Source organism: Trichoderma camerunense, assembly GCF_050948025.1.
Source record: "Trichoderma camerunense strain CBS 138272 chromosome Unknown V8C40scaffold_17, whole genome shotgun sequence".
Classification (NCBI taxonomy): domain Eukaryota; kingdom Fungi; phylum Ascomycota; class Sordariomycetes; order Hypocreales; family Hypocreaceae; genus Trichoderma; species Trichoderma camerunense.
Window position 1 is genome coordinate 468,088 of NW_028145353.1, and position 23,313 is coordinate 491,400.

The 23,313-nt window shown below is 49.0% G+C and overlaps 9 protein-coding genes across 9 annotated transcripts; 3 read left to right on the forward strand and 6 right to left on the reverse strand.

Annotated features, from left to right (window-relative positions):
- Positions 1–276: 276 nt before the first annotated feature.
- V8C40DRAFT_281723 (uncharacterized protein) lies at positions 277–1,059 on the reverse strand (the record flags this gene model as incomplete). Its single annotated transcript, XM_083221666.1, has 1 exon — positions 277–1,059. The coding sequence occupies one exon, from the start codon at positions 1,057–1,059 to the stop codon at positions 277–279; it is 783 nt and encodes a 260-aa protein (XP_083069840.1).
- Positions 1,060–2,170: 1,111 nt separating this feature from the next.
- V8C40DRAFT_253250 (BRO1-like domain-containing protein) lies at positions 2,171–5,474 on the reverse strand. Its single transcript, XM_083217565.1, has 5 exons — positions 5,359–5,474; positions 4,999–5,245; positions 4,159–4,867; positions 2,855–4,100; positions 2,171–2,794 (listed from the first exon to the last, which is right to left on the reverse strand). The coding sequence occupies exons 1-5, from the start codon at positions 5,364–5,366 to the stop codon at positions 2,353–2,355; spliced, it is 2,652 nt and encodes an 883-aa protein (XP_083069841.1). The 5' UTR covers positions 5,367–5,474; the 3' UTR covers positions 2,171–2,352.
- Positions 5,475–6,274: 800 nt separating this feature from the next.
- V8C40DRAFT_253253 (glycosyltransferase family 31 protein) lies at positions 6,275–9,404 on the reverse strand. Its single transcript, XM_083217566.1, has one exon. The coding sequence runs from the start codon at positions 8,672–8,674 to the stop codon at positions 7,019–7,021; it is 1,656 nt and encodes a 551-aa protein (XP_083069842.1). The 5' UTR covers positions 8,675–9,404; the 3' UTR covers positions 6,275–7,018.
- A 4,079-nt stretch (positions 9,405–13,483) lies between these two features.
- V8C40DRAFT_253257 (uncharacterized protein) lies at positions 13,484–14,409 on the forward strand. Its single transcript, XM_083217567.1, has 2 exons — positions 13,484–14,237; positions 14,293–14,409. Exons 1-2 carry the CDS (start codon positions 13,832–13,834, stop codon positions 14,328–14,330), a joined length of 444 nt encoding a protein of 147 aa, XP_083069843.1. The 5' UTR covers positions 13,484–13,831; the 3' UTR covers positions 14,331–14,409.
- Positions 14,045–15,815, reverse strand: V8C40DRAFT_253259 (uncharacterized protein). The gene has a single exon (XM_083217568.1). It carries the CDS (start codon positions 15,566–15,568, stop codon positions 14,714–14,716), a length of 855 nt encoding a protein of 284 aa, XP_083069844.1. The 5' UTR covers positions 15,569–15,815; the 3' UTR covers positions 14,045–14,713.
- Positions 15,816–16,073: 258 nt separating this feature from the next.
- V8C40DRAFT_253260 (Six-hairpin glycosidase-like protein) lies at positions 16,074–19,097 on the forward strand. The gene is made up of 11 exons (XM_083217569.1): positions 16,074–17,001; positions 17,096–17,233; positions 17,296–17,303; positions 17,360–17,496; positions 17,559–17,605; positions 17,664–17,692; positions 17,761–17,794; positions 17,844–17,931; positions 18,010–18,222; positions 18,285–18,636; positions 18,713–19,097. The coding sequence occupies exons 1-11, from the start codon at positions 16,759–16,761 to the stop codon at positions 18,996–18,998; spliced, it is 1,575 nt and encodes a 524-aa protein (XP_083069845.1). The 5' UTR covers positions 16,074–16,758; the 3' UTR covers positions 18,999–19,097.
- A 318-nt stretch (positions 19,098–19,415) lies between these two features.
- On the reverse strand, positions 19,416–20,274 carry V8C40DRAFT_253263 (uncharacterized protein). The gene is made up of 2 exons (XM_083217570.1): positions 20,044–20,274; positions 19,416–19,985 (listed from the first exon to the last, which is right to left on the reverse strand). The coding sequence occupies exons 1-2, from the start codon at positions 20,108–20,110 to the stop codon at positions 19,747–19,749; spliced, it is 306 nt and encodes a 101-aa protein (XP_083069846.1). The 5' UTR covers positions 20,111–20,274; the 3' UTR covers positions 19,416–19,746.
- A 493-nt stretch (positions 20,275–20,767) lies between these two features.
- On the reverse strand, positions 20,768–21,592 carry V8C40DRAFT_253264 (uncharacterized protein). The gene has a single exon (XM_083217571.1). It carries the CDS (start codon positions 21,473–21,475, stop codon positions 20,783–20,785), a length of 693 nt encoding a protein of 230 aa, XP_083069847.1. The 5' UTR covers positions 21,476–21,592; the 3' UTR covers positions 20,768–20,782.
- Positions 21,593–21,759: 167 nt separating this feature from the next.
- Positions 21,760–23,254, forward strand: V8C40DRAFT_253266 (uncharacterized protein). The gene is made up of 5 exons (XM_083217572.1): positions 21,760–22,174; positions 22,257–22,418; positions 22,508–22,595; positions 22,652–22,682; positions 22,746–23,254. The coding sequence occupies exons 1-5, from the start codon at positions 21,889–21,891 to the stop codon at positions 22,905–22,907; spliced, it is 729 nt and encodes a 242-aa protein (XP_083069848.1). The 5' UTR covers positions 21,760–21,888; the 3' UTR covers positions 22,908–23,254.
- The last annotated feature ends 59 nt before the right edge of the window (positions 23,255–23,313 follow it).

Sequence of the window (23,313 nt, forward strand, 5' to 3'; positions counted from 1 at the left end):
TAAGAGATATACCATTCTGCCAACACAATAAAAGCACATCTGTCTGTACCCTACCTGTTTACAGACTATGGCCATCCATAACATAGCACAACGCCAAACTCTCACAGCAAAAGCTCTCTTGAGAAATGGAAATTGGTGTGTATACCTAGGTAGATGCTACTACATTCATCAAATCATTGCTGTTTTCATCTTAAGCCCTCCCTCCCCCGTCTTTTTCTTTACACGCTCCCTTTTATCAATCCTTACAAGGCCATGTCTCACAACGAACAACCCCATTTACAAGATCCCAGGAATGAGAATACCGCCGAGAAGCCCACCAGAACGAGGACACAAAAGCCCACTAAGGCCACCCAAACCTCCCGTCAGTCCTCCAAGACCTCCAGTCAATCCTCCAAGACCTCCAGTTGATCCTCCCAGGCTGCCCGTCAGTCCACCAAGACCCCCTGTAAGTCCTCCCAACCCGCTCGCAGCCCCCGTCAGTCCGCTCGTAGCCCCTCCAAGGCCGCCGGTGGTCCCGCCCAACAGAGCTCCCAACGCCGGAATGCTCTTGAGAATATCCAAAAGTGCAGTCGAGCCCGTAAGAGCCCCCGTAGTAGCATTAGCTATACTTCCAGCGGTTGTGCCGACCGCACCGGTAGTAGCATTAGTATTAGTGACGTTGAGAGGATCAATCAAACCCCCAGGGTTCCCCAGCGCGCCCGTCACCGTATTGGTAGCATTGCCGATAGCATCAGTGGCATTGGTGATGATGCTTGGAGGAATGGCAATTTGTCTCTTGTCGTTGAGGTGGAACGTCTCGTGCAGTGCCCCCATAAAGGTATCCATCATCTCGGCCTCCTTGTCGTTCAGGCCAAGCTCGTGCTTGTGCTCGGAGAGGACCTTGAGCACGGCCAGCTGGCGCTCGCTGAATATGTCGGATAGTTGCATGTGTGAAAGGGCAGCAATAGCATCTGCGGACATGTCGGAAGCTGTGTCGGCATTCATCTCGGCGGACATTTCCGTGGGGGCGGCGAAGGCGCTGCCCACGAGGATGGAGACGACGGCGGTGGTGAACCTCATTTTGGAGACGTTGCCTTTTTTTTTTCCTTCTATGACAAGTTGAGAAACTCTTCTTGGGTGTGTCGATGAGAGAGTATGTATGTATGAGAGTCTGTTTTTGAGCTCGCTGCTGCTGGATACTCTCGTCTTTATATTCGACGGTGACCAGCACGGATTTCTTTTGAAACGTTTCATGACGTTATTCAAAGAATTCCCGTGTTAATGGCATTTTGATTCGTTTCAGAATGTTGCCCAGGCAATCACACACACAGCGTGTTCGGGGAAACCTTAGGAATGCAATGATGCCATGTAAGTACGCACTCACAACAGCTTTCGCACCACGTCTCGTAGAGACATGCCGTAAAACACATGTTGGTAGTTGGTATTCATCGACAGCAATCCATATCCCAGATGTACGCCTTAAGATCTTCAGGCACAGGCAATGAAGCCAACGTAAAGGTAGAGGGATCGCCAGTGGAGGAGCAGGACAATGCCAGCCTTTTAAGACTCCATACCATCCCATCAAGGGATCAGCCCTGAGCAAGAGTCAACAACCTCCCTTGACAGGGGCAGCATGACACTCTGATTCATTTCCCCGTCCAACGTCGGCCAGAACATGCAAAGTAAAGCAGCATACATGATGATCCTCGAGGATTGCAATCTATTCAACATGCAAGATGGCACAAAAAGCCGGTTTGGGAAAATAGCATGCGGATCGTGTTGATCTCTAGTTTCGTTCCCCTTTCATTTACCCATTCGCATACCATCAATGAACCAAGTTGCCGGTGAGGCTGTATCCTTTGCTGTCCAGTCATTGTAATGGAAATTAATTCGCCAATTTTCAACGACTTTCTGCCTTTGGTGAGCCTTGGTTAAAACAAATTAAACGCAGAATCGCCTATATCACCATGCTCTTTTTGCAACTGAACTGGCACAAACCCGCTACTGTCTCATATTGTTCTCAACTCATGGGCGCCACATCCTTCCCCGGAAGTCTTACAATCGTCGGCCCAGAAGCAGCATGAGGCCAATGGATCCTAACAATGCTGTCCCATGCTACGAGTGAGCATTGGTTAATGCAGACCACATGGACAAGCTGTTGCTGTATAGTGCTCCCTGGAGTGATAATTCATATCGCTCATTCACGTATTCATTCAAACAAGTCTGCATATGCATCTAATATATCCCAGGAACTTGAATATGCCAACGTCGTAAAATATGTCCACATTATATATGTACACGTGTATAGATTGTAGGTATATATATAGTAGACTCCATTATGTCAGGCATTGCGGTATTCCAATCATACGTCAATCAACCAAATCTAATGCCTGAATTGGCGCTCCATGTCCCTCCGCTACCCTGTGACCCTCCCGCTGGTGGCCCTCCAAATTTGATGCCCATTGAGGGGTTCCACGTTCCAGGCATCGGGCTTGGTGTCTGGCCAGGCTGTGGCTGCACCTGTGGCTGCGCCGGCTGCTGCTGTGTTTGGCCAGCCCAAGATTGTATCGAAGCCTCTGCGGGACTCTGAACGGCGGGCCTTGAAAATAAGGGCTGTTGCTGTGGCTGTTGATAATGCTGCTGCTGCGGTGGTGGCTGTTGGTACGATGGTTGATATGACTGCTGGTATGATGGCTGGTATTGGTCGTGTTGGGCTGGTTGGTGGGTAACAGGGTGGGCTGTGAATCCGGATGGAGCCTGAGCTGCCTGTTGGTGGGTGATGTTGAGATTCGAAAGGGGAGGCATATTGAGTTCCCTGATCAAACAATGTTAGCCCGCAAACAACCGCATTCCACATTCTTTACGACAAACTTACTCTTCCAAACGCCTCGCCTCAATCCGTCGCTCCGCCGCCCAGGCTTTGACAGCATCTCGGAAACCATTTGCGACTATCTTGTTGAGGTCATTGTAGAATTTCCTTCCCACCTCCAAGTTGGTCCCAATCTCTTTGTACTTGAAATACGCGCCGTTGAGCTTCTGCAGCACCTGTTCGCGATCTCGATGACCCTTGCCATCTATGAGGCGTTTCTGAGACTCAAACTCCCTGTTTGCGCGCTGAAGAAGCGTCAAGAGATTTTCTTGCTCTTGCGCTTCTTTTTCGATGGCTTCCAGTTCAGGCTCGTACAATTTGTCCAGTCGCTTTTCGAAAAACTCTTCAAAGTGAACCGTCTGCAAGGGTGTCGTAGTATACGTCCGTTCTAGACGAGCCGCTTCCTTAAGAATATCGGGTTTAATGTCGTCGCGCCGCGCCGCCTCCCTCAAGCTTTCGACCTTTTTCCTCCTCCTACTCTCCAGCCGCAGGATATCATTGTACACACTTCGCAATCGCCCAACAGATGCTTTCAAATCACCCGACGTTTCGACGGGGGCACTCGCAGGCACGTAGTTCATCAGAGACTGGTTCGACCCCGAAAGAACTTCCAACAAGTCCTTGTTCGTCATAAACTTTTCCCGAACGGCATCATCGCTAATTGAGCTATTCTGGAAATAGCCTTCGATTTCGCCTATTGCCGCCCAGAACTTGGAACCGTTGGGGTCAGCCTGGCTCTCTGGTCGTCGCCATCTGCTGGTGCCGTATTTCCTCCGCAGCTGTTCGTCCTCGTCCTTTTCAGCGGCTAGCGCTGCTTTGCCTTCTTCAAAAATCGCCCAGTCGTTGGATCGCAGCTTGTCAATGTCGGCAAAACTCCTTTGGATCTTGTTGATGGCGTCGGATTGTCGAATTTCCTCCGCGTGCTGAATCAAGCTCGGCGGTAGACCAAGTGGCTTTTCCAGAGCTTGCAGAGATCCAGGTAAGCCAACGGAGCTAAGGAGTGTGTGGATCTTTTCTGTCAAATTCTCGAGCTCCTGAATGATGTTTTGGTTCACTGTCCGATCTCTGCGCTCCTCGTAGATGGATATAGCCACGTGAACTGAGAACGGAACCAGTTTTGAAAAGAGCGCCGGCCCAAGCTCGGCGTGATCCCCGAGGTAGTCGAGAGGATTAGCCACCTGAGGAGGCGTTCTAGCTGTGGCCATGTTGGCTCTCTCGAGGATTTTCAATTCAGCTTTCGGAGGGACAGGATCTTTACGTGATTGTTAGCGCGCAACGAGCTCCAAGGGGAGTTACCAGCCAAGACATACTAAGGAAGATTAAGTCGTTGTCCTTTTCGGCCCTCTTCAAATCCTCCTCCAGCTTTCGCTTCAATGCCTGCAAATCCTCCATGACGGTCTTGTTTAATGAGGATACCCGGCCCTCTTTGATCCCATCATTTGCGCAGAGGACGGCGTCCTTTAGACGCGCAATCTCTTCGCCGTACTTTCTCTTTTCCAGGCAATCGCATGCGGCGCGGTACTGGGCGGCTGCCGCAAAGTGGTGATGCTTTGCGTTCATGTGATGGATCCACTCGCTGCTGATGGCTTCACTATGAACAGCGGCCTCGGCTGCCAGATTATACAGGTCAGAGACCCTCGCAGCCAGCTTTGCGATTGAAGCGTCCTTGTAGCCGTCCATGACCGCCTTCTGCCAGAAGCACTCCTGGCTCTGCGCCAAAAAGAGCTGCACGAGGGACTCGAGGGTATTGTTGTCCATGTCGTCGGGCGGGTCGGACATGCGCAGCTCGGGAAGCACGGATTTCTGAACGTGGGAGAGGACGCCAGCGGCGAGGGAGAAGTAATTGGCGGCCGATTTCAGACCTTCGGTGTCTCCTCGGGGAGTGTTGAGGGCCAGCTGGGAATACAGGGCGGCGAGATTGTAGAGGACGTTCATGAGCTCGTATTTGAGGTTGTTGCGCGCCATCGGCCGTTCGGTGTGGTAGCCCAGCGCGGGATACCAGGTGAATTCGGCGCCAATCTAGAGTCAATCCACATCATCAGCATCTGGTGTCTTTGTCGTCATATCTTATGACTCTTCTTCCTCGATTTCCTGTTCGAATCCCACCCTATCCTTCCAAAACAACAAAAACTCCCAGAGTGGTTACGCACATCGATTGGAAACTTGCCACCAATCCACACGAGCTGGCCCGCGTACACCTGCAGCTTCCGGATGCCGCTCAGATGCGGCTCCCGCACATTGACCGCGTCTCGGCGCAGCGCATCCACCGCCTCGAGATCGAACTGGAACATGTCCGGGTGCTGGTCATACTTGGTGTTGATGTACTGCCGGATCGTCGTCGACAGCGAAATGTGAAGCGACCGGCGGAACGGGATGCAAAGAATGTTGGTGGACGGCCTGCAGTAAATAACAAGCGGTTAGAAAGCAGCAAATCACAAGCGGTTAGAAAGCAGCAAATCACAAGCGGTCAGAAAGCGCAAAACACAGCAGAGGAGGGAGGGATTCCATACGTGGACATTTTGGGCGCCGGGCCGCTATCGGGCCTTGAGGGAATGCAGAAAAGCTACAGAGGAGTTTGTAGGAGAGGAAGAAGCTATCATGACATGACCAGCTCCGGGTATTATTTGCATCTTTGTATTGCTGGTCGGTGGTTGGCGGGGCATTGCCGGGTTATCCATGGAGGGGCGTCATCGATGACTCAGCAGCCTTTCATCATTTCGATGACGCTTCATACATACCCTGGACGGTGATATTAAACAAAGTGATTGATTCATTATGGTAATGATGCCGTAATTGGGCGCTTGAAACACCAAAGGATATATTTCATATATAATGAGACTATCTAGTAGCTACAGTTCAAGTGTCCAGCGAGACAAGTCTTTATTTAACCACAAGGAGAAGTGGTGCTTGTAGCAATGATTACTAAGAATATACCAGACAAATATGAACCAGATCAAGGCCGAACGAAATGCAAAGGATCAACAAGTTATCAGTCAATTAGTAGTCCTAATTTAATATCCATAATCTTTAATATTATCACAACACTCAAAACACATCCAAGTTTTCGCCCTACCCATTACGTTTATCGGAGAGTTGGGGGTTGGTCGAGGACTGCTACTCCTCCAAGTTCTGACAATCCTCGGCAGTTGTGAATTCTGCAGGGTTCGATCTATCATGGCAACTCCCAAGGCCAGATCTCTCTACCAAAGTCATTGTCGTTATTTAGTCATCATCATCACCCAGGGTGCCGGTCCTCAGAGAGAAGCCTTCTGCAGCAGAGGTTGTCGATTCCTTCAAAGAAAGGAACCAAGTTCTAGGAGTCGAGTTGATGTTCTTGTCCAGCTGAACCAAGCGAAAACCAGCCTACTGGTCATACCTACTGTTTGGTGTGGAAACATTCAAGCACCGGAAACACCATATCGTGTTAAAGAGGTCTAATATTTTATTCATATCGTCTATAGCTCCCTTTTATCAAAAAGGTCATCGGCTCAGCCCAGCACTGCATCCTCTCGGCCTCGTCTCAGCCCATGTAACTTGCAGTTCCTACAAATTGTCTTGCATCGTATAATTCAAAGCAATGTGGCGCTGCACTAGGCCATCATCGCGAAAAGACAAAGTCTACATGACATGATACACCCTGAGCCCAATGCGTCAGGATGGAAGAAGAAAAAAAAAATAGCAAAATGGTGAGGAAGAAAACAATCATTGAAGAGTCATTGAAGAAAAGAAATGATCAACTCCCTCACATTCGACTTCAAGGACAAAGCACCCTTCGAGCTGTTCATGTCCCGTTTCCGACTATTGTACGGGATGCACGTCGATATGGATATCCAGCCCACCAAGCTCCAAAACGCCAGCCGTTGAGAAACAAAAAAAAAAAGATGGAATAAAAGAAGAAAATCTATGGTTTGCTGACTTTTGGCTTTGGAACAGCCTTTGATGGTATCGTGTGTCCTGTCTTGGGCCTTTCTGTGGGAAGAGAACGATTCGCGTCCTAGACACAAGGTACGCCGCACAGCCCGACTACCCAGATGGGACATATCCGTCCTGTCCTGGTGACACCCGGGGGGAGAAAACGGTGTCTCAAGCTGTCCAACGTTACCTGCCTCTTCCTCAGACTCGAGCAGAGATTAAAAGGGCAAAGGTTGCACCGCGTCGAGTTTTCCGGCTTTATGAGGGGATCCAAACAAGCTCAATGACACCGTCAATGTTGCTCATTGGCTGCTTGTCGGCGTGGACCCATCTCTCGTCATTTCTGCTTCGCGTATATGTTTGCAGAACGGAACCATCCGATTGGAGTTCCGACTCCTGAAGCTCCCAGGAAATCTTGCGCCCCGTCTTGAGGAGCGACTGTCGTCGCGGGCCAAACATAAAGTCAAGGTTCCAGCCCTTGTTCTCAGGCGCGGCGTACAGAGTGGCTTCTAGCTGGTTGGTATCGAAAGTGATGCCCTGGGGGTAGTGGGCAATGGAGTAGCCCGAGATGATGAAGTCGTCCGTGGTTTGGAAGCGCATCAGAGTGCAATCTTCGCCACACGCGTGGGCAATCTTGGTGTATTGTCCAGGCTTGGCGCTGTGCCAGCCGCCGCCACGGTAGTGGTGCAGCGAGAGCGGCTTGATGCCCCATTCGTAGAAGCCGCTGGGGTGACCGAAAAAGTCGAGTTGCCAGAGATCCCAGAGAGTGGTCAATCGCACCTCTGTGTTTTCGTAGATGCACTTGCGCAGGATGATGTCGCCCTGAGGACCCCAGCCAGAGTTGGACTCGAGAATCTTGGCCTGCGTGGTACAGCCGCCAAAGTGGCCAGTGATTTTCTCTGCCATGGACCGCGACAAGAAAACGCCCGCTCCTCCAAAGGCCTGAGAGCCGTGACGCTCAATGGCACCGACGTCTTCGGACAAAGTGCCAATGTACATGTCCCTCGTGTGGTCAAAGGTCGCCATTTTCTCAATGAGGCCATGCATGTTGGGGAAAAAGGTGTCGTCATCACAAGTTACCAGCCACTTTCTGCTTTTTGCTTCGGGGTGGGTGAAGAGAGTCGGCACCAGAGTCAGGTATCGGACGGCCATCTCGACCGACGAGTCGGAGTGGTAGACGTCGACATCGATGCCCACATCGCCCAGCATGTTGGCCACCTCTTGAAGCTGATCGTCGGTGGCATCGAGGAGCATGAGCAACAGCTTGCCGCCGTTTGAATTGCCGTGGCTGTCGGTGAGCCAAAAGATCCACTCGTTGATGGGCGTCGTGCTTGCATCCATGAAGCGTTTGTACGTGGTCGAGACTCCAAAGATGTAGTCGGACGCGTTGACGGTGCGAGGGTAGTCGGACGCGGGCACGTCAACCTCAAGGGGAGCAGCACACACATCGCCTCCACCGAAGCCTTTGCTCAGCTCAACCGTTCTGAAGCTATCAGGGAGCAGTTTCTGGGAGAGCTTGGTCATTCGCTTGCGTTCGAGGCCGTCTTTGCGAGTGAATCGGACGTAGCGTTTCATGTATTGAAACCGGTCCTCGAGATTATAGCGCTCTTTGACCTGAGTCAGGTGGGCTAGGTCGGCGTTGCAATCCATTTTGACCTTGGGTGCCGCAGGTTTGCTATCGAGATGCTGCTGGGAGGCGTGTGCGGATCCAGTCCTGACGCCGGCTTGCTCGAACAGCTTGGAGCGAACGTGAAGGCTGTCATTGTGCATGGTAGCCATGATGATGATGAAGACGCACAGGGCGCCCAATATGGACCGCACAATTGGGCTCTTCATGCTGATGACTCGATGGGGGCCTGGCAACAACTTGACGCCCATTCTAGAGAAGCTCTGGTAGTCGAGGTTTGCCTGCATGAGTCGTCTCCTGCGTGCGGGTTCTGAAGCATGTGCTGCCAACGAGGATGTGCTCTTGATAAAGAACACCTGTAGGGGCCACTTTTCGTTGAGGAGTTTAAAGTATCAAAACTTGATTCTGCCAGCGCAAGATGATGGGTTGAAGCGAGTGTGCGGGTTAGGTGGCGGATAGTGGGTGACAAGTCAATAGTACAAACGAATCTCTATTGCCGGGAAAAGAGAATGCGGAAATGGTGACACAATCGAGCTTATCGGAGGAAGCTTGATTGGAAAGTTGAGAAACACGAGGAAAAGCAAGCAAACATGCAAACAGCTCTGTGTGAAGTCGAGTCCTACATGTATCGACCGCGGGTGATTCGCCAAAGTGAAGGAACTGGCGAGGAGATGTGCGTCAAAGAGAGGACGAGGTTGACAGAGAGAGAGCGAGAGTGTGTATGATAATGAGGAAGAAGAGAAGGAGAAAAGAATTCGAGTTAAGTCGAGTCGAGAGATGGAGGAGGCAAAGAAAGACAAAGAGACAGAAGGAAAAGAGGACTAGGAACAGGAATAGAAACGAACAGGAAGGGCACACAAACTGCTCGGAGCAACTCAGAACAACAAGGCCAAACCATGAACCGAGTCGAGTCAAAGGAACTCCAGGTATGATGAAAAGAGGGTCCACAGAGGGCCGGGCTGTGGCAGGGATTTGGCTGAGGTGAACATTTGGAGCTTTTTTGTTGGTATGAAAAGGATGGAAGATTTTGGTGGGGGCGAGTTGTTTTGGATGGACCAGCATGAACATGGGGCGGGCGGTGACACGCCAGGGCGGCAGGATGGGTACACGGCTGATGAGAGGCGGCGAGTAGCGAGAACTTGTGCGATGTGGTAGCGATTAACAGACGAGGCGGCAGACTGGGTGATGGGAGTGTTATGGCGGTGGTATGTGCAAAGGTTGATGTACGTTGTGATTTCTAGATAGCAAGTACTCCGTAAGGGAGTTGCCGGTGGGCACTGTATTTTCTTGTGTCTACAGGCGCTGTACATAGGCGAGCGGGCTGCTTCAATGTCACTGTTCTCAGCGGGCGAGCTGCTGAGGTCAGGTAGGTACCTGTACAGAGGGAATTTAATCAGTGGACATCAATTGGGCGCTGGTTGGTTCTGTTTTGTAAACACCATAGTCGAGGCCCTGAGATGCATAGTCCAGCTGCCTATATTCAGCACTAACTAAGACTTAACAGTAAGCTACATGTGCATAAGCATCGCTCCATCTTCCTCTCTCGTCGGCAGCAAAAGACAAGACAAGCTTTTCGTCCACGATGCTTGCCTTGTTTCGCCCTAGCCCGCTGCTGCGATCCATGTCTTCTGGAATCGCTAGTCCAAAGCTTGGCCCTGGCTCTGGTTGGCTGGCAGGGCCCAATGAGGCAGCTCAGGCCTCACGATGGATGCGGCTAACGTTGGATTTGCGTGAGCGGGTTTTGCTTTTTTGCGCTTGAAGGCTCTTGTCGCTGGTCGAAAGCCAAGTCTAGATTCCGCATGGCTTTAAATTAAGTAGCATAACGGATAACAAGGGGAGACTGGCATCCTGTGTGCAAGTTTAGTTGAATGACAGAGACCCCCTTATATCAATCAATGCATGAGACTGAGTGTGGTGATGTATGTACATAGACGCGCGCAAGAAGAAAGACAAATCTTTGCACATCATTGTTTGACCCAATCAAACTCGCGTCGACTGACTCTGTTGCCAATCTTGCTTCCAAAACCACGCAGCACCAGCCCCTGGGGCGCCGTTGATCGCTGCTCTCCACATGCAAATCTATGCCGTGAGGGGGATGTTCAAATGCGGGCCTCATTTCGCCCGTCTCTCTCCTTGTACTGTACAACGCACAGGCAGCATTCAGTGTACAGCATAATAGTAGATTAGTATGTAGCAGTAGCAGTTGGGCCGTCTGACGGATGCTCCTTGACCGCTGGACAGACACCAAGACAAGAGGCCATGCCATGCAGGGGCTGATAAGCCAGATGGCGATAGTCTTCTCCTGCCTATCATCATACTGGCTGGCGTGATGCATCTCGCAGGCCCGTTGCCAGATTACTTTGTACTATCCATACTGGGGACGAGGCAGATGAGATGAGCTCTTTTCAAGAAGAAATCGCGCGTGTATATACAGATACACATCCAGACTGCTCCTAGACGACCATCGCCACTTTGTTGCCAGACTCATTCCATTCGCAATACTCATTCTCAACTACATCTAATTATATCATATTATTGTACTTTATCAATCATCTTCTGATTACCACATCCCCAGCTCCATACCTCGCTTCGAACAACTCACCAGCTTTCTCCTCCCCCCTGAGCCCATTCCACCATTCCCTCATCATCATCCTCCAACCCCCCCGTTCTCCATACAGTGTGCCCATCTCGCCATCCCCCCCTTCGGATCACCGCCATCCTGTAACGCTCGAGGCGGAGCATTGCCGAACCAGAAACGGGGCGCGCGAACAAAAAAGCCAAGTTTTCGCCTCTCCCTGTCCAGTGGGGCCGTGCCTTCAGCCATGGTCCACCGCAGCATCAAACTTTTTCCTTGGTTGAGACGTCATTGGTGTCGCGCATTTGCCTTGGATGGCTGAAGATCAGCGTTGACAATCATTCAAGCCGCGCAAGCTGTTTGATGTTGCGAGCCATTGGCTGTGTTCGAAGCGTTTACAGCTGAGGTGAAGTGACTGAATGACCCTGAGACGCTGCGAAAAGATTTGGTCTGGTGTCAGCAAAGATGTGGTGAGGTGACCACTACGGTAATCATTTAGTAGCCTCGGAGTAACCCGCATTAATCAATGTAACTCTGCTATTTATTTATTTTTTTCTCATCGGACCCTCGAATGTTATAACCGCCGGCGTGTGAGCCTGCAGATTAGGTATATCTGCAATCTCCAGCCGTGCGTCCATAAAGGGGAACCTTGAAGCTTGAACACGGCCCATCAAAACAATGCCTGTCCCCGGCGTCGCGATCTACATCCCTAGAAGGTGCCAAGAATCAATCTACCGCTTGGTTCGGCTTCCTCAATTAGATTTTGGTTCCTCGATGATCCCTGTCGCCCTGATACGCCCGCTAGCATGGACCTGGTCTAGTCAACGAGACGCTGCATCCCGTCTTTCTGTCGTGCTCATAAAGTACTCGGGCTGCTTCCGCCCGCATTGTTGTACGCATGTACGGTCACCAACTTGTGTAGTAAACAGACTCACAGCAGAAGCGCGGAGTACCCGATAAGACAACGCTCACTTGCAACGTAGCAGCAGCTGTGGTGCTGGGGTTTCTACACGGACGATTCTCTCCGCGGATTCCGACGCTCATGCCTTGCCAGATCGTCTAGCCAGCAGCGCGGAGTTCATTACCGTACGATGGTGTTTAAGCTGGCATGAGGGTGACAGAAAACACCGCCCGTCTGGCACTATAGATTCATGTGTGATCAGCGGCGGTGTTATTTGTCACCCACTTGGCTGGCGACGATCTGTATTTTAATTCCGAGCGTGATGATGTAAATGATGTATTTATGTCTACTAGATCCATCTACTATCTGCCAACTAGTAGATCTATCTGCATCTATCAGATCTGCCTCTGTCATAGAGCTATCTTCTCGTACATTGACATTCTACATTGACGTCTGAGCTGTGCAAAGGCATTTTTCGGACATTGATACCAAGAACATGGCCATTCTATCTTGGAGCATGTCGCATTTTATAACCCAAATTATCTCGTAGTCCGCCGTGGAGCTTTGCCTTTGCTAAGGATTATTGGGCAAAGTACGAGTATGAAAGCCCACCTACACATGCCCTTGTCCTTTGCAATGAATCCAGACCGCCGATAACGTTCCCCCAGAATGTGGAGAAGAAAAGCATCTCCTACGATACATCGCATGCGCCATCTTGTGGCCAATGCCAATGATTCTCGGCATGACAAAGACGGTGTTGTTGGTACCTAGTAGTATTATCGTGACTAAGATGGGGGTGTAAAAGGTGACACGTGCTCGCTGGATGTTTCAAGACTGAGCATTGATGCCTCGATGTTCTATTTATACTGTTTCGAGAACTCTGTTGGGTGCATGTACAGTTGACTCTGGTCTCGATACCGAGCTTCCTCATCAGTTACCATACTCGACTTCTTTTCTACTTGTACTCACCGCCACATCTCCGAAGTTCCCATTTTGGCACCCCATTATCGCAAAGTTTACAAAGAGTCGAATAGAATGGGGCCCAAGATCATGGATGTATGATCAAATCGTGAGTATGGCTGCCTTCAGCTGAGAATCCATCAATGCTGCTGGGGCTTGGGCCTTGGACAGAAGTGAGCTGATACCATGCGGCAGGGCAGCAGTGGAAGTAGATGGAACAAGATGGAGTTGATATGCATCTTTGCGCAGGCTCCATGAATCACGAACGAATAGCGACTCCGTTTGATGATGGTGTTTTGCGCTTTGTTCACCGCGCGGTAGCTGAGTTGGAGCTCTTAGCCGCCGTCGCATTGCTTTGATCAGCTCTATCCGCCAATACCGTTCGACAAAATGATGTTCGATACGCGCTATGAATACGAGCATATACGGGCTACAGCTTGTGTGAAGCCGCCAACGATCATGGCGATTTCGACATGGACAGAGAGGCTCGTGGACAGGAGTCAACCCTGCTAATCAGATCTACGGATGTGCCCTTGTCCATATAAATCGCCCGTCATCTGGATTCCCCCGCATCTCACCTTTGAGGGTAGCAGTTTGCCAAGCCTGAGCCTTTCATTTCTTGGGCCTTTCATTGCCTCATCCGCCCAGCCTCAGCGGTTACATTTTCACATCCATTGGTGCCAGCCCCATGGCTGCCCAATATCTTCAGCTGAGAGAAAAAATGATGCCGCCACATGCTGTTTGTTGTCCATCAAACGCATTCCTCCCGCCAGGCATATGCAGTTCATTCAGCTCGCCCCTCATGCAGGACAGGCCGTGCAGATTGATTCGAAGCGCCGCAGGCCTTGTGATGCATACTATTTAAGCTTAGTTGACCCAAGACAAGGGTCTGGATCTCTTTGACTGAGTGTAAGCCGGCGGCTGAAGAGGGTGCTGTGACAGCTTGGAAAGCTTGGCATGTCACTGCCAGTAGCTCGGCGACAGATTTAAAGACCGAGAGTTCTCCGGATGCTGAGTTTACGAGCAGTTGAAGGAGAACTAATAGTCGAGAAAGGGCCGTTGAAAATGCCCAGATATCAGAATATATTTTGTCGGAAGAGACAATCTCGATCTGCGGAAAACAACTCGATATACGGCTTATTTACAATGGCGGATACCTTCAAACCGACCCGTTCCGATGCGACGTCGGGCAACACTTTTATGGACCATAGCGAGATCCTGCCGCCGAGCTACGGAGCCGAAGACGGAAATGCACTGCTTCCTCCTCCATACTACAGCCGAGAAAATGTTGGGAATCTGAGTGCGGATGGTGCCTTTTTATCATCCAGAGGGAGATCTGGGACATTGTCCAAGTGCTTGAAATGGATTGCAAAGGAGATGGCTGAGTCGACAAGCGTACCATCACATAGGAGAAGTGAGTTGGATATCGATGAGGCAGCACGAAGTGTTTCTAACATGATTTTAATTAGATCCGGACATGTGTTTCGGTGCTTGCTGTCGCGGTTGATGCGCCTGTTTGGTGGAGTTGGTCCTTGGTTCGAGGGATGACTTTTACTATTTTCGTTGTAGATATTATGAATGAGTACGTATTTACCTGTTCACGTTCAAGGATAACTGCCTCCTGCTGGTATGTTCAGCTGGAGCAGTATCAGCAGCCGTCGCTCACGGAAGATGCACGAGGCGAGCTTGCACAAACCTCAATGGCGACCTAGGTGAGCTCAACCACCAGAGCTTTGCTCAGCAGGCGTTTTCAAGCGCTGGAAACCGTCATATACATGGTCAATTCAGTAGATCGCTTCTCTCATGTCACGGCAGAGCATACGATACGACGCAACACGAACCGAAGCATATGCGTCTTCCAATGGATGATGATAGCCGACAGCAGCCTCTCTAGAGCTCCCATGTCTGCTCAACCTCGTGTGCGTATTCGATAATATCACCAGGTTCCAGCGAGCTCCATTTGGACTCATTTTCCATCGCATCAACATAGTGCTCGAAAGCAAGCACCGTCTGATTCGCCCATCTCTCGGGACTCACCGCGCCCACGCCCGTAGCCATAGGAACCATCAAAAGACTGCGGATCTCGTCATGTCTCCCGCTCAGACTGCCCTCACGAACTGCCCGGTTGTGTTTATCTATCGCACAGAGCAAGCTCCACGTGCACTCGTAGATAACCTCATGATCCCAGTTGACATTCTGCGGGACTCGCATTGTCGGGCACAGCGCCAGGTATTTAGTGTTCCAGGTGTTTCGTGAGCGGGCGTGGAAGTCGTCGGGGATGCGAAGCAGCGTGCAGGTTCCCGGAGGAGCGAAGCCGCGCCATTCATCGTACAGCTTCGCCTGGGCAGCTCTTGTGAGGGCGAGATAGTCGTCGCGGGGAGAGAATGAGCGCGAGATGGCGTCGTCGAAGCCTCCGTCTAGTCGGCCGTATGAGTTTGCGGGAGACACGATGAGATCGAACTCGGCTTCTACAAAGGAGAGGGCGCAGTTGTGGTAGGTGATTGAGACGGACGAGAGGCTGTGAGCTTCGACGGCGGCCTGGAGGGCGGTGCTGTATTCGTCTTCCATGCAGAGGGCGTGGATGTGCGGAATGGGAGAGGCATTTTGATGAGCTGCTGACGGCATGGCGATGCAGGAGCCAGGATGTGTGAGATTGCTGGCTGGTGTGAGTGTTGATGTGATATCTGGTGATGGTTTCGCTGGTGTTGGAGCTGATGAGCCATGTGTCGTTTCGGCGCTATCCATTTGAGGATTGATGCGAGATTACATAACGTGGAATTTACTGTGATCAATGTTGCAGGGACCATTCATGAAAGGCACAAAGAGGTTCATTGATCTCATAACATTGAAGTTTTCAACACGTGTCAGCGACGAGACAGGTCTCACAGATTGAGACAAAGAAGACATTCGATATTCAAGAATTTCGATTGCTCGCGTTACCAAGTTCTTGTCGGAGGCTCAGCGAGTAAGACACTGGATAAGTCTGCTCTGTAATATTAACTTGTAGGACTTGAACCCGTCGGCATTCGATGCCAAGAGGTAGCATCAAGGAAAAGAGCCGAGACAAAGGCGGGTGGCAGCGGCCGTCGGTGCGGAGAAAAGGGCGAGACGGAGGATTGCTCGGCTTTTACGCATATGACAAAGAGAATTGAGTACCTGATTCGTCCGCTTGTTGAATACGCATCTAAGGACGATGCTAATGCGAGGTGAGTTCGCTCAATTCCATCGCGGCTGTTAAACAAACATCATGGATCGGATCATCGCCGTCGCCCAATTGCCAAGTCCCAGCCTCGCGCTTTGTTAAGAATTACCTAGCTAACTTCAATTTGTCTCAGACAAGCGACAATAAACCATCAGAAACATAAAGCAAAACCCCTTCAGTCAAAAATGCAGTCTCAGCACGCCCAAGACATTGAAGCTTCTCCCATCAGCTCATAACAATGCCCACGACTCCCTCCAGCTTCCTCTTTCAAAACACCAAACCCGCCATCCCCACATAACACAGAGTAGCATCGTCATGCCGGATAACATCCAACTCGCCCGCATCTGCATCCTTCCAAACAAACCCTGTTGGTGATGCTTCTCCCTCTGAATTCTCCCCGCTTCCCCCGCACGCTTTTTACCCAAGAATGCGCTCCCAAGGGAAAGATCGCCATTGCCCGTCCGGTTCCCCCACCTAATGGATCTGGGTGTAACTATGTGCAAAGACAGATGACGATAAATAAAATGGCTGGCCCCGGAACAGAGGCAGAGAAGGGCGGTGATCGGTGAGACCTGCCTCGCGATTGCAGCCCCTCCCTCTTTGCCTGGGCCTTTCCTCCGTTGCACCGCGAATCTTGCTCGAGATTCTTTTCAGATTTCTCCCCAAAAGCATTGTTACAATTGCATTTATAGCTTTATAGCAGCAGGCATCTTCTGTGCCTAATTGAGTCGCGATGCCTCTACACATGTCTCCTCAAAGCGTTCTCAGCGCCGCCCTCGGCATCTTGGCCGTGTTCCCGGCATCTGCGTCCGCTGACTGGCAGAAGTTTCCGCCGCACCGCCGTACAGCTTCCTCGTGTCCAGATTATACCACTTTTTCGGGATCGCCTCATGGACCGTATTCGTCTGGTCCTCTGAAGCTGCCCTACATGAGGCCGAGCGAGGAGTGCAGAACATTCAAGAGCCCAGCAGTCGAGGTGAGCTTCAATAACTATTCCGATATGAGTTATAGCCCAAATGGGACGTGTATGACTTCAATTGAGTCGCTGACGATAACGTCTCTGTATATAGAAAGTCATCAGCGACTTGAAATCTCAGCTCAAAGATCCAGATCTTGCTCGGCTTTTTGAGAATACCTTTCCGTCCACGCTGGATACTACCGTCAAGTATTTTGACCCGTCGCTGAATCTGGCATTCATCATCACTGGTGTAAGTTGTTTTCTCAATACAATGCTTCCATATCAAAACTCATTTGTCTAACTCTTTGCTAGGATATCACGTACGTATACAGGCCAATGTCATCGTGGATCGACATCAATTGACTAATCTTACAAGTGCACAATGGTTGCGCGACACCGGCAACCAGTTTGCCCATTTATACAAGCTTCTTCCGCATGATAAGAACCTCCAAGCCCTTGTCAAAGCAGTCATCAACACAGAGGCGCGATACATTTCGCAGTATCCATACTGCGGTGCGTTTAACTACACTCACCTGCTACAGAGGCAGCCGTCTGACAAATGATATTGCATGTAGGCTCGTTTCAGCCACCCCCAGAGAGTGGGCTTGCTCCAAGTGTGAATGTAAGTCATCGAGTGCGATTCTAATCATTATGGACTTTTTTTTTGACACTACATGTAGGACTGGGCAACAAATGTCATAGTAAACCCGTATGTATACACCCCTGCCAATTGCGAAGTTGCCATTCCAAAATTAACACCCGCGCTCTTTACAACAGGCCTGTCAATAACCAGACGGTATTTGAATGCAAGGTATGATGACTGCTAGACTATTTAATGGAGGGTTTCTCACAATTATTAGTACGAACTCGATTCTCTTGCTGGATTTCTCAAAATCACGCGTTCTTACTACGCCAACACAAAGGATTCATCCTTCATCAATGACAATTGTACGAACCACTAAACAAGAGACATGGAAAAGTCGGTTGTCTTCTTTTCTCGGGCTATTTAACTAACACCATCTCTAGGGAATGCTGCGATGAACCAAATTGTTCGAGTCCTTTACGAACAGTCTCAGAGCAGTTGGTCGGATGACTTTCAATGGGTCAGCTACTACAACTGGACGGGCACTGCTGGAGCGCTCTCTCCAATGGTCCCCAACAGTGGCAATGGAGAACCGAAGCAAGCAAACGGACTGGTCGCCTCGAGCCACAGGCCCTCGGACGACCTCTGTGTCTTTAGTAAGTTTTAGAGTCATCAAGACGCGTCCGTTATGTAACTAATCACTAACGATTCAATCTAGATTTCATCACATCTGACAATGCCATGATGTCTGTCGAGCTCGCCAACGTTGCAGACATGCTCAACACCATCAGAACCCAGAGGAGCCTCGCCAAGCAACTTCAACAATACTCCAATACCATTAAACAGGCCGTTTGGGCACATACCCGCGCTTCCAACGGTATTTTTGCGTACGAAACCAACGGAATTGGAGCGCAATACATCATGGACGACGCCAACGTACCTAGCTTGGTGTCATTGCCGTATCTGGGATTCTTGGAGCGGAGCGATCCTACCTACCAGAAGACTAAAGCCGCGATGTTCTCGAGAGCGAACCCGTACTATGCTGTAGGAAAGACGTGGAGTGGCATTGGGTAAGTCAAAGATTGGTGGATTTACAAATTCACCTTCTAACAGTGCGACTTCGATTAACCGTTAATGATATAATAGAGGTCCTCACGTCAACGCCACTTATCCTTGGCCCATGAGTCAAATTTCTGCCATCTTCGGCACGGATAATGACAGTGAGATCAAGCAGCGTCTGGCACTCATTTTGGAGAATACTAGCGGACTGGGATTGATCCATGAGAGCGTCAACATTTACAACGCAAGCGTGTACACTCGTCCGTGGTTCGCGTGGGCAAACAGCTATTTTGCAGAGATGATTTTGGATTTGGCAGAGAGGAAGCCTAGTCTGATTCTGAAGTCTGGGAAGCCGTACAAGATTGGACAGTGATGCGCGACGGAGGAGAAGATGATTGTCACCACAATTTGTGTAGTAGATGCCCGTCGCTTTTCTGAGTTTATTAATGCTACAATTACATTTCAAGTTTACAGTAGCACTAAAGAATGTTGTGCATGTGGTAGCTATACTGTACTTCAAAAGGTGCGCAAGAGTCGTAGGCGGCAAGATGGCTTCGAGATAGGAGTGGATAAAAAGACAAGGTCGGGAGAAGAGTTGATATATAGAAGAAAAGAAGGAAAAGGAAAACAAAAGACTAAAATAGTAAAAAATATATATAAAACGGATGAAAAATATACAGAGCGCTGCGCCCCATCCTTTGGTTCAAAATCCAGAATGAATCTGTAGTTAAAAATGATCGGCCGCAGCTAACCAAGTCAAACCTTGAAGATAAAGTTCAATTTCCAATACTGAAAAAGAAATGGCCCATGCAAAGTCTTTGGATTCATTCTATGAAAACTCGGTTGCGGCTAACAGGAAATTTGCCCAGGAATTCATCAATGCCTTCGCATATGGTCACCTCATATCTTATTTTTACCTAGGTACTAAAGACAAGGCACTTCGCCCACGAACGGCATAGTGACTACATCCAAACTCTGAACCAGACACACCGTCAACTCTTCGATAAGGAGCTCCCCACCTGCTGTCAACTTCCAGCGTTCAATCGATTCCTCCATGTAGGCCGACTTCCTCCGTCAGACAACGGAGTTATCTGGATCATACTGGAAGATGCGCGGTTGCTCTATATGTAGTTTTGTTGGCCATGTCGATTTCCAGCCTGAGGCTCACGCTTGATATAATTTTGTTGGCCATGTCGATTTCCAGCCTGAGGCTCACGCTTGATATAATTTTGTTGGCCATGTCGATTTCCAGCCTGGGGCTCGCGCTTGATGTAGTCCTGTTGACCATTTCGATTTCCAGCTTGGGGCTCACGCTTGTCATGAGCATCATGCTGTTCAAGCTGTGCAATGTCGGATTGAGCTGTTTAAATTTTAACATTGTGTATAAATTCTGCAAGATACAATCTCGTTTCCCTTACGGTTCAGAATTGGGCTTGCACAGCTGACTGCAGCAGCAGCAAGAAGAACAATCAGAGACACACGCATAGTTGCAATTGGTGAGTATATTTATGTGGAATGTAAAGACGAGGTTGTATGTGGTATGCTGATGAGGAAGTTGGATCGTTGCTTGGAAAAATATTTGGTAGGAGTAAATCTAGTTGCGATGGGAAGTTATATAACTGATCGAAATATTTGAGGCTGCATTAGGCGTTCCTCTTATGAGGTTAAAAATTTGAGGGTTACGTGACATACCTAGGTACATGTAAAATATCAGAATTACTATACTCCGGACCACATAAGCCGCTCCTTACGTCTCGGGTGATGTCAACATAATCCAAACCTCAGAAACCCAGCGAGGTCCGCGATCATATACTGACTGTGCATAAAATCCTATGCGATTTTCCAGATTAACATAGTACATTCTATCGGAGTTCAAATCTAAATTGAGATATACGTCTCTCGTGGTGTGTTACCAAGCCTACTGAAAGAGAGGCAAGGAACTTGAGTGATGATCACTCGTCAATTCATACCTTTTGGCAATCGAATACTCACAGATACAATCCACATGGTAGACTCGCTATTCATCCAAATCATACATTTATTTTCTCAGTTGTAAATTCACGTCTTTATTAGCTCAGCTTACGATGGAACTTAATGCGGAGATCGACTTAATTGTCAAAGAGGAACAGTAGAAAATATTCATCATGTCAATTAGAATTAGCAGCTTGAATTATAGTCTACTCCAGGTACTGAAGTTGTAATGTTATGCCAGTCGCTATCTTGCCTGACCACCTCAAGGATCAATTCAACGCAATGCTTTATGTGAGTGTAGTCGGTTAATTTTTCCGTATATGGAGACCCGTCTCTGATGACTTGCCCAAGGCCAAGAAACATGAACACGCAGTGGCTAACGTGCTCTCTTTGCTGCGTCCAGAGCTTGATACCTTTATCCATTGCTTCAATGACATGCTCCGAAGAGATTTCTCCATTTCCGTGGAAATCTTGGTAATAAGTCCAATTTTCAGCCTTGGTAAAATCTTCGTTGGCGTAATGCGGGCAATGAGCCGGAAGCCAGGCCCAGAGAAGTTGATTGAATGAGCAGCCGAGAGAAATTGCGTCCTCTGTTGAGTTTCCACACAGATTGTTGTGACGAAGGGTATTTTGTGAAGAGGAAGCTTTGTGGAATATGACTGCCGATAATCCTATTCCTAGGAACACGACAGAGATAAAAATTATGGCGATAACGCACGGTTGCCCAATGCGTGAAAGATGCAGCAGCCTCCAAGAACAGTGTCGGGTTTGCATGGTGTCATTGGAACACAAATTCGAATCGCTATAGCTATCCTCCTCTTTTTCTTCCATCGCGTCTTTTGTGATCTTTACATAAGACCAGTTCCATCGAAAAGACATGATCGCTATGTGAAAGATATTGCAATGATGCGCGAAGGAGAGTTGTGTAGCAAATGAAGTCTCTCGAAGTGAAAATGATGGTCCAGATCGTGCATAGTACACAACTAAAGATATCACTATTCTCAGAAAATTACAGCTGCTTTGATGATGTTGCCATTTTGGTTCCCTCCCAGCGAAAAACTGTAGTCTGACATCGCTTACGTTGGCAGCCAACGTAAGCCATCGCATTACAGCTCTATCAATCAGTATGCCTTACAAGCCGTAAACGCAGGCCTAGTAAATATTCACCTCATCCATATTTCATGTAACCACATACTTTGTGCCGCAAAAACCAGGCCTCGTGTCTTTGACGATGTAGAGTTCATCTCATCCTCTAACGAAGACTCCAAACTTCTTGTTTCATTGAAGTTTCGATGCAACTTATAGGTCAGGGCACGATGAGCAGTAAATCCCGGTTCAGTAGTGAATCATTGACTTTCGTCGAGGCCACTTTACTTAATTCTCCCTCTTCCTCGGGGCAAGACGTGTGTTGCAGTTGCAACTGTAAAGGGGAAACTAGGTCGCGCGTTTTTATGCTGGTGCCGTGGGCGATCTCTTTAACACTGGGCATTTGCTTGATTGCCTCTCAAATATTGCATGCCGTGTTTCACGAGACCGCAACAACAACGATAATTCAAAACTGGAGAGAGAGTGATTTTGGTATGTTAGCTGGCAATCGGACATATCATCCTTTCAATATCTAGTTTCAACGAACCGTGAACTGACTTAAGCATGAAAAAAGTGGCTGCAAAAGCCGACATCAGTGCTGGATTGCACACGGTTCGTTTCGATGCCACTATAAAATTCAACGACTCTCATCTCGCGTACCGCCCACCTACTGAGCCAGCTTATGTTGGGCAACCTAGCCCTGAGATTGACAATAATTGGGAAAATTTATTGGGAGGTAAGCTCAGTTATATTTAGGTTTGAGAACGAGGGCATTTAAAACTCAGTGCTTTACTGAGTAATAAACAATTTCTGACTTATCTTCAGCTGTTAACATCTTTGTAACGCCATCGGAGCAGAAGCTTTTAGGCACTGAACTGTGGCTTGATCCTGCGACGGGTTTGTATATGGCAGAGTGAGTAGAATTGATGCTGCCATGCCACAATAGTGAAGCTCTAACTAACGGGACAGGGTGACTGTGTTTCATGATTTGCATTGCCTGGTAAGCTTTGACTAAATTCCAGCAGGCCAAGGTGTACTACAAGAAGCTGACAACAATCTATAGAACATGCTTCGAAAAGCCTTATACATTGAGCATTATCCAGAAATTGATCACTTTCCAGTACAAGTCCATCTTGGTATGTGTCGCGTAGAATGGAATTACTCCTGTGGCGCGATTCCTGTATTCCTGATCTTTGCGTCTTCCACTTGGGTGATAAGAACATGACGCTCACGCCTTTTCTTTACACAGAACATTGCATTGATGCATTGCGACTCAGCCTCATGTGCACCGGAGATATGACTCTGATACCAATTAGATGGTCGAAGAATAGGAATTGGATCAATCCTTCCTTCGACACGGATCATACCTGTCGCAATTATGAGGCCTTAAGAGATTGGTCATTGCCTCGAGATGCCGCTGATGAAAATAAATGGCCGGCTAATGCAGACAGATTACGCAAATTGGATGGACTTTCATAACTACTAAATGGTGCATCGTGGAAGAGTGCCAATAAGTTAACCGCGGGATTATTCTATTCTCTCTCATAGAAATAAAGCTCCAAGCATTACTACGAAATCCTGACAGTCGTGAAATCCGGTTACTATGTAGTTATGTGGGATGCTCGTAGAAA

Bases quoted from the DNA above. Each gene is read 5' to 3' on its own strand.
- V8C40DRAFT_253250 (XM_083217565.1), bottom strand. The intron at 4,101-4,158 runs GTATGTCTTGGC...AATCACGTAAAG, and splicing joins CAACGACTTAATCTTCCTTA to ATCCTGTCCCTCCGAAAGCT. The intron at 2,795-2,854 runs GTAAGTTTGTCG...TTGTTTGATCAG, and splicing joins GAGGCGAGGCGTTTGGAAGA to GGAACTCAATATGCCTCCCC.
- V8C40DRAFT_253253 (XM_083217566.1), bottom strand. From the start codon at position 8,674: ATGCAGGCAAACCTCGACTACCAGAGCTTCTCTAGAATGGGCGTCAAG.
- V8C40DRAFT_253257 (XM_083217567.1), top strand. From the start codon at position 13,832: ATGCTGAGTTTACGAGCAGTTGAAGGAGAACTAATAGTCGAGAAAGGG. The intron at 14,238-14,292 runs GTGAGTTGGATA...GATTTTAATTAG, and splicing joins CGTACCATCACATAGGAGAA to ATCCGGACATGTGTTTCGGT.
- V8C40DRAFT_253259 (XM_083217568.1), bottom strand. From the start codon at position 15,568: ATGGATAGCGCCGAAACGACACATGGCTCATCAGCTCCAACACCAGCG.
- V8C40DRAFT_253260 (XM_083217569.1), top strand. From the start codon at position 16,759: ATGCCTCTACACATGTCTCCTCAAAGCGTTCTCAGCGCCGCCCTCGGC. The intron at 17,795-17,843 runs GTATGATGACTG...CACAATTATTAG, and splicing joins AGACGGTATTTGAATGCAAG to TACGAACTCGATTCTCTTGC. The intron at 17,932-18,009 runs GTACGAACCACT...CACCATCTCTAG, and splicing joins ATCCTTCATCAATGACAATT to GGAATGCTGCGATGAACCAA.
- V8C40DRAFT_253263 (XM_083217570.1), bottom strand. From the start codon at position 20,110: ATGCGTGTGTCTCTGATTGTTCTTCTTGCTGCTGCTGCAGTCAGCTGT. The intron at 19,986-20,043 runs GTAAGGGAAACG...AAATTTAAACAG, and splicing joins TGCAAGCCCAATTCTGAACC to CTCAATCCGACATTGCACAG.
- V8C40DRAFT_253264 (XM_083217571.1), bottom strand. From the start codon at position 21,475: ATGTCTTTTCGATGGAACTGGTCTTATGTAAAGATCACAAAAGACGCG.
- V8C40DRAFT_253266 (XM_083217572.1), top strand. From the start codon at position 21,889: ATGCAACTTATAGGTCAGGGCACGATGAGCAGTAAATCCCGGTTCAGT. The intron at 22,419-22,507 runs GTAAGCTCAGTT...ACTTATCTTCAG, and splicing joins TTGGGAAAATTTATTGGGAG to CTGTTAACATCTTTGTAACG. The intron at 22,683-22,745 runs GTAAGCTTTGAC...AACAATCTATAG, and splicing joins TTCATGATTTGCATTGCCTG to AACATGCTTCGAAAAGCCTT.